Source organism: Idiotropiscis lumnitzeri, chromosome 15 (assembly GCF_059441095.1).
Source record: "Idiotropiscis lumnitzeri isolate Australia: NSW breed Sydney's pygmy pipehorse chromosome 15, RoL_Ilum_1.0, whole genome shotgun sequence".
NCBI classification, from domain to species: domain Eukaryota; kingdom Metazoa; phylum Chordata; class Actinopteri; order Syngnathiformes; family Syngnathidae; genus Idiotropiscis; species Idiotropiscis lumnitzeri.
The window spans coordinates 6,312,811-6,325,250 of NC_142405.1; the positions used below are offsets into that span (position 1 = coordinate 6,312,811).

General features: G+C 41.3%; 1 protein-coding gene across 5 annotated transcripts; it reads left to right on the top strand.

Moving 5' to 3' along the window:
* Positions 1-2,427: 2,427 nt before the first annotated feature.
* On the top strand, positions 2,428-11,906 carry csf2rb (colony stimulating factor 2 receptor subunit beta). Of its 5 annotated transcripts, none has more exons than XM_088317717.1 (15): positions 2,428-3,912; positions 4,877-5,029; positions 5,131-5,248; positions 5,316-5,494; positions 5,571-5,725; positions 5,810-5,954; positions 6,597-6,729; positions 6,854-6,908; positions 7,511-7,624; positions 7,873-8,056; positions 8,147-8,243; positions 8,472-8,538; positions 8,607-8,686; positions 8,781-8,976; positions 9,075-11,906. In XM_088317717.1, exons 2-15 carry the CDS (start codon positions 4,885-4,887, stop codon positions 9,414-9,416), a joined length of 2,010 nt encoding a protein of 669 aa, XP_088173843.1. In that variant the 5' UTR covers positions 2,428-3,912; positions 4,877-4,884; the 3' UTR covers positions 9,417-11,906. The 5 variants fall into 5 exon arrangements, with proteins under 5 accessions (XP_088173843.1, XP_088173840.1, XP_088173839.1 ...); XM_088317714.1 differs by having other exon boundaries at positions 2,430-3,912; positions 4,874-5,029; positions 6,854-7,008; positions 7,491-7,624; XM_088317713.1 differs by having other exon boundaries at positions 2,431-3,912; positions 6,854-7,008; positions 7,491-7,624.
* Positions 11,907-12,440: the final 534 nt, after the last annotated feature.

Sequence of the window (12,440 nt, forward strand, 5' to 3'; positions counted from 1 at the left end):
GAGATAAAGGGGGGTGTGGAGGAGTAGAGGGAGGGAGCGCTGGATTGGGATAGGAGGGGATTGTGTGATGTTGAACAGGAGGAGGAGAGAGGTGGATGAAGGCAAAAGACGAAAAAAAAAAAAAAGAAGCCAGATAAGTAAGAATGGTTTGTTGAAAACATTTAACAAGTCGATCCTCCTGGCCGAAAATATAAATGAAAGTCATCAGATGCGTCCATGTCTCTGGAGACGAAGCTGTCCATTCAATCACACTCTAATCCAATAATGTGTTTCAGGGGAGCCACTTTGGAGGAATAACTCACAACACCCAGGGAGTTAAAAAAAAAAAAGGCATGAACCTAAAAATGAAATCCAAGGATCATTTTGATCAAAAAAAAAAGATGGAGTGATGAGTGCAAATAAAGAGAAGACGTTTTCTGTCATGAAAAGGGTGTTGATGTGAAAAGACAAATTGAATGGCGAGTTATGATATTATGAAAATCCACTGAGCCATCTTTTTCCTTTCAAACTTTATGTTGATGTGCAAGTGACTTAAAAGTGTATCCCCCCCCCCCCCGCTCCCCCCGCTCCTCTTTCCAGTCTCCTCGGCCAAGTTTGACATTTACAATGGCTCTTCTCAGGCCGAATGCACAGAAAATGTGCAGCCATGAAAAAAAATGGCTCCCGGTTATAAATGTGAATGATCTCAAATTACAGGTCAGGTCTCCTTCACGCGAAGACACCAGGAGGGGGGGGGGGGGGGGGGGGTCGTCTTATTTTACACATAATATTTGCACATTTTAAAGCAGGAAAGCTTTCAAAAGTCTGACTTGGCTCCAAAACTGCTGGCGTCGATTTATTCACCCGGAGGTGTCGATTTAATTCCTCTTGGTGTAGATTTTTTTTTTTTTTCCCTCAAGGTCACATTGGTTGAGTGAAAACACACACACACACGTAAAACAAAAAAACAAAGACAAAATCTTTGAGTCTCTTGTCTCCCAGATATATAACGCCTCATGCATATTTTATTTGTATTCACTTTGAGTATACTGTGTTTCTTTTTATTCTCTTTTTTGTGGACTTTATCACCACAATGCAAAAACACACATTAGGTTAAATCAAGAATATCTTTGGCGTGTGCATGGTTGTTCTCTATGTGCACTTGAAATGGCTTATGATCAGTCACGTTTTCATCCACAACCTTAATGAGGAAACGAAATGTTAAAAAAAAATGGATGGGTGATTTGATTGTTTTATGATGTATGATTTCATCAGTATGTCTTTAATGACAATGACATCCTTATAAATAATATTCATCCATCCTTTGTCTCTTTCTGCTTGTCCTCTTAGGGCCATATATTTTACTGTCATTTATGAAGGGTAACAATCTGTCGAAACAATTTACGTCTTGAGTAACAGTTTGAATTCAAAAGTGGCGATGGTGTTAAGATGCTTTCTGAACAGCACTCAAGTCTGTTATTTATCTAGTTCATTTCTTTTATGCTCTTTGAATGGCGGGCCACAATGGGTTGTAAAATTTGATAGAGGGCAGATGGGATGGAGTGTTTTGGTAACCTCACCTCATCTGAAAAAAAAAAAAAAATTACATTAACAATGTTTATTCATTTAATTTTTTTCAAGTTCAGCGGGCCGAATTAAAACGTTTAACGGGCCGCGTGTGGCCCGGGGGCCGTAGTTTGCCCACATCTGGTATAAAGGGCCTTGGCAGAGTGCTTTTATGAGTTTGATCATTCATCTTTTTTATGCCTTACTGCGAGCCTAAAGTATTCCTGTACTCTCATGGCTAATTGAAGTCTATTATATGCATCGCAAACACTTCTAGAGGCAATGAGAAATATAGGCACACAACTTTGCCGTTGACGTTTGAAATCCTCTTAGATCAACCCGTGCACGCTATAAAAGCCTGATTGCATTCTCTCAAGCAAAACCGCAGAATTTATTTCAAATCTTTCTTGAGACATCTAGACTTTGTCTTGTAGGGCAGCTCTGGAAAACAGTGACAGACGATCACGCTGTTCTATTGGACCGCGCGTGCCGTTTCAACGGCCGCATGCTCCACAGCTGACACGACGCTATTTCCATTCCATGTATTCTTCTCTAGCGAAATTGGGCTGTGATAGAATGCAATTGTGCTGTGCCGGCAATATTGTCGAGCGTGCGAATGTGTTGTATATGCGTGCGTGCGCGCGCGGCGATAGGAAGAAACTCGGAATGAATGAGACGGGATAAAGAGAGTTAGATGTGTCTCCTCCAGCTGTTTATCAGCTTGCGGCACTCGCCGCACATACTTTATCTCCACCATAATAAGTATGCCTTCCTTAATAATGTGTCCGATAATTGACTCTCTTCTTGTACAAGCCCCAGGCTCGCTCTCTCTCTCTCTCTCTCTCTCTCGCTCTCCCTCAGAGAATTGATTGCATTTATTTAGATTACGCTCTCATCAGTCTCAAAGAATATTATTGCCACGCGTCGCAAAAGCAACCCTATCAGTCAACAAAAGTAGATCGACGCAGTTATTGAAATGTCGTTCATCTATTCCGGACTGCTGACTTTATTAACAGCTCAGCGGTGTTTTGATTAATATGACTGACGCTTGGGTTGTTATTCCACATTTAGGATGATCCATGGCCTGCTTGTTGGAGTTTCACCATCCGTGCATATAGAATTGCATTCCTAAGTTGAATAGGACGTGTTTGTGTTACGTCCCAGAAAATAATGAAATTAAATTGTGTCTGCCATGCCACTTCTTGAGACTACAACCCCAAACGACAAAGATCACCTGTCGTTTTAATGGCGGCTGTATCGGCTCTAAGTGCCGTGTCGTCACCTTCTACCATCTCAAAATGGTGACATCTGAACATATATTTGAGAATTATATTTGTTGAATGGATTGTGCAAGAAAGTGGCAGGAGATATTATTATTATTTTTTAATTAAAAAAACGGAAACAAACATGCCACCTTCCCGTGTTGCTTTTTGCTAAAACATTTTTTTGCCGCGCTACGGATCATTCTTGGCGTCGTGTTGATGAACGTTAATTGGAATTGACTCAATCAAAGCAGAGTTAGCCATTTCATTCAACAACAACAACAACAACCAATAGATCGCGACCGAAATCAACAATGACTCAAGTCTGTCTCGTAGCAAATTTGGGAACCTCCCCTAATTCAACTCATGACCCACCGGTTTCAAATATCACCGTTAAAGAGAGACGAAACAAGGAAGTTGTTGCACAGGAAGGACAAAAAAAAAATTACAGGGAATCACAAAATGAGAGCAATCAATCATCACTCCATAAATAAACATGAAGACGAAACATTTCAAAAAAAAGTTTGAAATGAGGCAATAGATGCAGATGTGGAAACAAAAGCAAACGAAACTCAGGCGAAAGACCCAAAACTCACAAACCAGTCCCTGATGGTTTTGATGATTATCTTCTTTGGTGAGAGTTCCTCATTGTTTCAGAGAACCATTGAGAGGAAGGAACATATTTGTTCTCAAGATCTCTAGAGAAATACGCTCTTGTAGTTTTCCCAGCCAAGCAGATGTTGCGACAGCATGCTACCAATAATTGAATTGCCGCAAGGATAAGGCTTAACTTTCAATCATTAAAATGACTCTGAATGAAAATATGTTTGATAAGCAAAAAGTCAAATTTGGAGGGGAAAAAAATGGATGGGCCAAGTGTTCCTTGTGGCTTGAGCTGTTTGGAGGAAATATGTCTCACAACTTAGTGAGAAACATAAAGTAAGTGTCATCCTTTGTGAAAGCGCTGATTCAGCATTGAATGAAAAGTAACGCCAAGAAGGCCCAGAAGAGGAACTTGTACACAGTAACAGGAAACTCCCCCAAAGCTCTCGGCGAAAAAGGAGACAGCAAAATGGTCAGAGACATGAAGCCTTCATCAAGTGAGGTAAGTTAACGTAAAGTAATGTCACATTGTCTTTATTTTCTGATTCTATTCGCAAAAAAAAAAAAAAAAAAAGGAGAGATTTGCTAATAATCCACGGTGATGCAAAGTTTTGTTTTTTTTTTGCATCAAAAAACAACTCCGGTCTTAAATATTTCTGATTTCTTCTGGGTGAAAAAAATAGACTTGAGGAATTATTGGATATTTTAATTGTCAGGATTACAGTGTCAAGACCCTCAGTAAGATTTGGACACGGCCGATTTAAAATTCACAACAGCGGAACCACTTCTGTCTTTGCATACAGTACGAGCCAAATTGGTATACTTTGACTTTAGATTTGATGTTAGTTGCCTTTCAAGTTGCTGTCATTCCAAAAACCAATTTTCGCATCGGGGGAATAAAGTGAATTCGTTTGTTCCGGGCGACTTGGCATTCGAGTTTGCCACTTAAGGCGAAACAGCCGCGACCTCATCAAAAGTTTACTCTTACGTTTTGCGGTGTGTTGGTGCCAGTATAAAACGAAGAAAACTTAGATGTAAGGCTTGACAGGGTGCCACACCAATCACACGCACACACACACACACACACACACACACTGGTACTGTTGATCAACTTCACGGGCCACCGGGAGAAACCGCCACTGGAGCCCCCACCTTCACCACTCAACCGCAAACCGAACAAGAACGCAATTAAAATAATCCAAACCATGTGACAAATCAATTGGATACATCGATATAGACGAAATTACTGAGTTGAATCCGAAATAAAGAAAAACAAGTCAGAGTAAGAAAATTTACAAGAATGAAACTCGCCGAAACACTAATCCCATGTTCTTGTCGATGAGTCGTTCAACCAAAGAAAAATGGTTGCGAAAATACTTCGCCTAAAAAATGTGCCGATAACGTCCTTCACGATTTTGCATAAATTGACTCTGTTACTTTCTTTACGCCTTCCTTCTGATCAGCAGACTTCCCAATGATGTCCCAACACACATTTTTTGGAACGCGACGAAAAACGATGCCTCTTTTCCGGGTGCTGCTTTGGCTGCTCCTCCCCCGTTTGGCTCTTCTCTCTCATCCCGACGAATGTCCCATTCATGACACCTACGGCTCACATGACGGTAAGCGATGTCTTCTCCGAAGAGTTGGCAAAGTTAAGCACTGCTCCCCCCCCGTGGATCTCTGACACCGTGTTTGGGAATCACCGCGTTTGTGTCTGCAGCGATAATGGAGTCACTGCAGTGTCATAACGACTACGAATCGTACGTCTACTGCAAGTGGAGGGAGGGGCCACACGTACGCGCGCCACTGCAGCTCTGGGTCCACACAGAACGCAGCAGGTAACTGAAAGGTGAGAAGCGTGGCCGTGGAAGAATGTCCCCGTCGAGATCACGCACGTTCTTGCAGGGCGCGATGCGAGCCCTTTGGCGCCAAGGTCCGAGACGCAGATGGACACAGGACCGTCCAGTGTCGATATGAAACACGTTCGTTCGCCATCGGCATCCAACACACGGTGTTCTTCGTCGAGGACGACGGTGCGCTCTGTTCTTCTGCCCCTCGCAAGCCCGTCAAGATTTCTCATCATGGTGACTTAAAAATGCTTTTTAAGGACAATCAATTCACACGAGGAAGATAGCGATAATATGATTTTGTGTCGCACAGCAAGAGCACGCGCACCTGTGGATTTGTCCAAATATGACACCGCTGATGGACAGCTCGGGATCAAATGGTCCAGTCCGTATCCTGCATCCTCGTCCTTGAACAAAAACATCATGTACCAACTCGGCTATAAGGCAGAAAGACAAGATACATGGACGGTAAGCGCAAGACAATTTTCGATCAATCCGAAGATTCTAAATTGCAGTCGACACTCGTCTCAGATTATTTCATTCTGTTTGCAGATTAAAAATGTGACGAGCACAGACGTCAACCTGGAGACCCGACTGCTGCTTCCGGGCCACAGGTACGAGGCCAGGGTGAGGGGCCGGGCCAGCGTGGGTCAGTGGAGTCAATGGAGTCCCGTGGTGACGTGGAGGACTAAAGAAGGTGAGCTACAAAAAAATAAAAATAAATTTAATTAGGGTTGGACTTAAAATGTGATCAAATATCACTCGGGTAGTTTTACCGTCTCATGTTTGCATTTTTGTTATTACTATGGTATTGAGCATCTCTGAGAGTATTAGTTGTGATTTCTTGGATCCGGTCAAACAAACTGGTGGTAATTTTAATGAACAGTTTGAAATGTGCAAAAAAAATGGTTGCAATCTTGTTAGGGTTTGTAATTTCCTCAACCCCCCCCAAAAAAATAAATCCTTAAAAATTAATGTTTACAGATTATTTTGAAAAAAAAAAAAAAAACTTTCCGTAACTTTCACTAACGACCCAGGCTAAACTTAGCTTCTTCCTGCTACTTTCCTATTTAGATTAGCTTTCGGTAGCATCTTTTTGCATTTTCTGCTTAACAGCGAGAACAAAAAAAACACAAATTAAGTGACTTTTTCAACAAACAGCTGGCGATAGGTAACTCAGGAAAAGATGCCAAATGGTGAAAAGTGACCCATGGGGGTGATTACTGAATTTAAGAAAAAAATATCTTGCAGCATAATCTGTGTAAAAAAAAAATGGTTGCCAATTCCTGCAGTCTTTTCTTGATACGAGCTCTCTCACTCTCGCTCTTTCTGGCCATAGACAGTGGACAGTTTCCCAGCTTGAATTGTATTCTGGACGGCGAGAAGAAGGTGGTGTGTAGCTGGGAGGTGAACAGAGAGCTGGATCACATAATTAGCTACCAGCTGGCCTGCCAACACAACCACACTGCACCGTGAGTCAAGTGCGTGCGTGTGCACGTGCACGTGCACGCATGTGCGTGTATAAAGACGGCCTAGTGGAAATTGCCCCCCCCCCCAATATGTTGATGCCCTGCCTATTGTAATTCCTGCCCGTAGGTCCAAGATCTGCTGTATGAACCCGACAGTGACCTTTGACCCCAGTAGGCCGCTGGTGAGATACACCTGCTCGCTGTTTGTCGCCGAGCCCGCGCATCTGATTTTGGGACTTCAACCAACTCGCAATGCAAAGACGTTCAGGGCTAATGAGAACAGTGAGTGATTAAAAAAAAACAAAAAAAAAAAACCTTCATGATCATGGTCAGACAAATCAGTGGTGAAATGATTGAGCGTCTCCACCTAGTGGTGGACTGCAAAACTGCAGTCTTGCGACTAAATGAATTATTGCGAGATAATGAGGTGATTTGAATGAATTTCTTAACCCTTGCACACTGTTTAGTGAAAATGTGACCCCTTTTGGAATTTGACAACAAAAGAAATGCCTTAAATTTCATTCTTTCACCCTGGAATGTTAAATTGATCATACATAAAAGGAGCAGATTTCATACGGAGGTCAGATGACACATTTTCAATTCAATTATAATTAATTGAATGAAATCGATAAATAGATTATTATAATAGAAAGGCTTTTGCAATATTTTGAAAATATCTGAAGGTTCCACTTCCTAATTTGATACGGACAAATGTGTGCATGGAAAATGAACAGAGCTTAATAATATTCCGTTGTCATGTGCAGTTTCTCCCCGGCCACCACAGCAGTTGCGAGTGAAAGAGAAAGGCGATGACTGGGTTGTGCAATGGACCGAACCCAGCACAGCCTCGAAAATCCGACTGTATTATCAAGTGCGCTATTATAGGACGCAGGATAAGGTAATAAAAAAAATAATAAAGCTTGGAATGAGTCTTTTGAAGTTAGAACCACTGGGAAAGCTTACGCTCATAAATGTGTTTTATGCTCTCCACCTATTTGTATTGTTTTTATGAACTTCTCCTGTGCGGTTTTTCTGACTGTATGCTTTTACTTGAGATGTTTTTGAAAGTGCCGAAAGTGGAATTTGATGTCATATTTGCCGTCATATGGACAAAAGTTCAAAAATCAGGCGTGAGTTCTTTCGCAGGGGGCTTCTATCATGCTGAACATTTCAGAAGGCTCCACATCGGTGAGCATCCTGAGTGCATCGCTGAGCCCATCCCAGCACCACCAGGTCCAAGTCCGATCTGTCGTCGTCCCTGGAGAGGGTTCACTCTACGAAGGAAGTCCCTCAAAATGGACCGAACCTGAAGACTGGAAGTCACAAGAGGGTACTCTACTGTCGTGTCAATTACGTTATTCTCCATTCGGGCCATAAATGATCGCCGCGGATTTTAATATGGTTTTACATCTCTTTGTAGCCACGTGGCCCATCAGCACCTTTGTCTATTTCTGCGTCGGTGTGACTGTGGTCATCGTGTTCAGCATTCTCTTCTGGACTGTTGCAGCTTGTCAAAGGTTTTTTTTCTTTTTTATTAAATCATATTGTATCATTTTTTTTTCTTATTGTTATTAATTTTGGTGAGGTGATTGTGGCCTTTTTGTTCCAAGGTTAGGCTTAGGCCGAAAACGAGCATGTTCGGCTCACTAAATCTTGATAAAAATGGATGGACTCCAAAATTGCTTTCTTTTGAATATTCACTGTTTTGTGATATTTTCTGAAATTTCCCAAATATCTTCATATAGGAAAATAATTCTTTGGGTGGATACAGTTCCTTCTCCCGACAAAAGCAAAACCCTCTCAGAGATCAAGGTGGGAATAGTTTTTTTTTCTTGTTCAGTTGTATTTTATGAAGACATAAAAATATTTCTGTAATCCAGTCCGCCACCTGCCAGGCCCTGATAGAGAATGAGAACATTTACATCTGCAAAGTGCACCAATTGAGTCGCTCATCTACATGGTAATATTTCAAAAATTTTTTCTGACTACTATTATAATTGAAAGCTTTGCTTCTCTGTGGTAAAAACGCAAGTCATAATGCCTGAATTCATCAGTGAGATTACCGAGAATAGTCTTCCCACTCCCAGCATCTCCCCGAGCTCCTCACTGTGGCCAACTGAGGGTGCAGAAAATAAAGATTTGGAGCAGGACCGACAGGACTCCAAGCGTAATAGCCTGCCCCTCCCCGCTGTGAAGGTTAATGGCTGTGACCTTCCAGTGCACTTCAGCGGCCCATATATCCTGTGTCAGGTCAGCCGCTCGTCTAAAACGATTCATCCGCTAAACAACCGCATTCATCAAAAATAAAAATGACGTTATAGTCTGACTTTTAGTTGTCTACTCATCAGTCGTTAGACTCCAAATGCATGTGTGAAGACACAAAGGAGAACGAAGTACCATCACCAGATGGGGCTTCATCGGTGGTCTTCTCCCTGAATGGAAAAGGTTACGTGTGCCTCGACCGTGGCAGCGTCTCCACATCCTCATCGGATCTGGTGTCGCACTGGGACGCCAACGCAGACACGCAAAAGCTTGAGGAGAACCAACAGCTTGCATTTGACACAGCGTGGTCCGATAATCTGGTCGACATCAGGCCCGACAGCGGTGAGCCGCCTCCAGCATACAGCTCAGAGCTCTCCTTTCCCATAATAAGGGCCTCGGGGTACTGCATTGTGCCCCCTCCCTCTTAAGGGAAGTGGATCTTGCATATCACGAGGCATTTATTCAGTATGCTTGATTTCCATGTACTAGTAGCCTGCACGCTTTGTCCTCAGTAGTAAGACAATTCAGTGACGATTAGAACAACTAGACAATGGCTCACCATTTTGTAGCACCGGATAGTAGGACCAAAATTCCCCAAAAGAGCTCTAGGAAGTCAGTTTGACCTCATCAGTGCTACTTGGAAGTACCAATATGTTCACTAGTAGTACAAGTAAGGTATGTTTTACCTTAATAATAACAGAGATAATGCCAATTAGTGGTACTAGAGAGCCAAAATGTCCATTAATAGCGCAGTAGTAAGCTAAGACCAAAAAAAAACAATTTTGGTACCATCGTTATACGCTACAACGTTTTCAGGCGTCTCGTTGTCGCCATCTCCTGGTCAGTATGAGAAATGCTTCTGGGAATCCAAATATAAATAGACGAAACATTTTTCCAGTTGTGTCCCGTGCTATATTCTATTTTCGTTGTGGACATAAAATTTGAAAATCAAACAGGAAAAACAGGATGAATTTCCATTTTGGTAGTTCTATTTTGAAATAAAAATCATATCTCCATTTTTGGTATCGGCTTCCTGTCCAATGACCAAATGAGAAACGGAGCAACTTGCGGGATCTTTTTAGTCAAACCGAAATAAACAATAACTGTCGGTCCAATATAATAGGTTAAATTGTAAAGTTCTTCACCACTTAGAGATGTTTTAATTTAACATTATGCTTATTATTGTCGTTATGGTTTTCAGTTTGAACTTCAATGTATCATATGGAGAAGTGTTGCTAGCATTTTAGTTTTTTACATGAAAAGCAGGACACATTTTTTAACCAATCGAAGCAATTATTGTGTAAATATTGTTTGTAAGCAAAATTTTGCAAAAAGTAATCTTTGTTTTTAATTCATTACTTGAGCTCATTTTTAGTGCAGTAACCTAATATCATTGCTGGTGCATACCTGTACTGTATATGCTTTACACATACATAAACATAAAAAAAAAAAAACATGTTTGTTATTGCTTCTATAATCAGCCAAAAAGTGAAGTGCTGAAGTTCATAAGTTCACAAATACCATGATGTTGTCTTATATACACGTTTGCACGGAGGTGTGTGTTTTTGCGACTTGTTGTCGATGTTGAAGCTTGGCAAACGCTGTATGCATAAAATATGTTCTTGACATTGTGTTGATACTAAACTGCAGCGGGCATGATGGTGTGAAAACATTTAGCCAGTGACCGTTGAGGTTCAGGTTCATGCAGCAATTGTATCGTCAATGTGTGTGATTGAAATATTGGGAATCCATTTGTTGGGGTCACATGCGGAAGGACAAAAGGTATGAAATTAATCTTCAATATTTGCGGGGGGGACCTACTGTGAATAGAGGAAATCTGAGTAAGCGATGCCCACCAAAACATTTTTTGTAATTAAAAATATCGGCACAAAATATCGCATAGGTGAGTTTTTTGGCAAATAACGGAGGAAAGATAACTTAAAAAAAAAAAAAAAAAAAGTTGAATTTATAGGGGCCGCAGTTACCCCAAAAGTGTTCCAATTTGGAATTTTGCCAAGCTTTTCTGGAGAAAAGTATGCCTGAAATGTCCAATAAAACAGCTTTATTAGTCTTTTATATAGGTCACGCCGTCCACTATAATGAATTTATGCGCTTAGACGCAGTCTCTGTCAAAACTTGAGTTGTTCATTGTTCAACTCCTCCAACCAGAAAAACGGTAGAAAAAGAATCAATATTCCGAGGATGTCACATGTTCTAATTAGGTGTCCATATAATTTAGTGACGCGTCTGATTTGTGCTGCAGCTGCTTTCACACTCCCAAACAACACTGAAAACATAAACACCACCTGTCCGACACGGCTGCAGAATGTTTGATAGAGGTTGGGCCCCCCCAAAAAAAACGTTTCATTTGTTTTTATGGTGCACAAGTCATGTTCGGACGATCAAACATTACACTGAAATCCCGCTGTGTCTCTTTTTCTTACGCAAACATTAGAAAGATTAGCCAAAACAAAAATAAAGCGTTACATGGAAGCGTGATTTGCGGTTTAAGGTTCATGCGGTTGGATGCGTAGTGAGCACGTCGCCTGACACTTCTGTGGTTTGAGAGGACTTTGTCCTTGTCCATGTTTTTGTTGGTTTGCTCCAGTTTTACGCACACCAGGCGTCACCTAGAAATTGAAAAAAAAGAAAGAAGAAAGTACAGAGCCGCGTCCCTCCTTTGCAGTGTGTGGAATGTGCTGTGGAAATGTTTGTCCTTTTATCCAGATCATTGGGGCACTGTCATGTTGGAACAGAAACGGGTCTTTCCCAAAATGTTCCCACAAAGTTGTAAGTACTTGACAGCGGATCCGAATGCTGTGATGTTTCATTTTTTCATTCTTCATATGCGACAGTCCAGATTGTAATGACAGAATTCTGATTGAAAGACTGATGATTATTAAAATCATTATCAGGAATGCGATGCATCGATGTTAAATGAAAATTGCTCAGCAATTGCGGGAACTTCCAGATGCATGAGAAAATGTTAATGTTAAGGAAGGAACATTTTTTTTTTTTTTTTGCATTCCATCATTTTTTCAGTCACCAAAGAAACTGTGACATTCCTGCGTCTTCTCGTCAGCGTCAGGCTATTGTTTCTTGCAAGAGGAGGGTGGTCCACAGATTGGGAGTGCGCTAGATCACGCTTTGTCATTTGTGGACATCATAAAAACAGGAAAATAAAGCAAATGGAAGGTGTGCGCTGTCACTTGGAGGCTTGTGTAACCTCCTGTTGCATCGCCTTTTGTTTCCTACTGCAACATTCAGGAATTTGGGCCCGGCTCAAACTGGCAATTCCAGCCAAGGTCTGCTTTGGACATTATCTTCTTAATGGTATTGTAGTAATTGTTTTTTTGTGTTGTATCAAAACACTGATTTATAAAGCAGAGACCTAATGCTAACGTTAGCTCAATGTTTACTTACCAGCTTTGACAAATTAGCCAATTAAAAAT

Coding starts and splice junctions, on each gene's coding strand:
- csf2rb (XM_088317714.1), top strand. CDS start 4,885: ATGATGTCCCAACACACATTTTTTGGAACGCGACGAAAAACGATGCCT. Junction 7,009..7,490: donor GTTCAGGGCTAATGAGAACA/GTGAGTGATTAA, acceptor TGTCATGTGCAG/TTTCTCCCCGGCCACCACAG. Junction 8,687..8,780: donor TTGAGTCGCTCATCTACATG/GTAATATTTCAA, acceptor TGAATTCATCAG/TGAGATTACCGAGAATAGTC.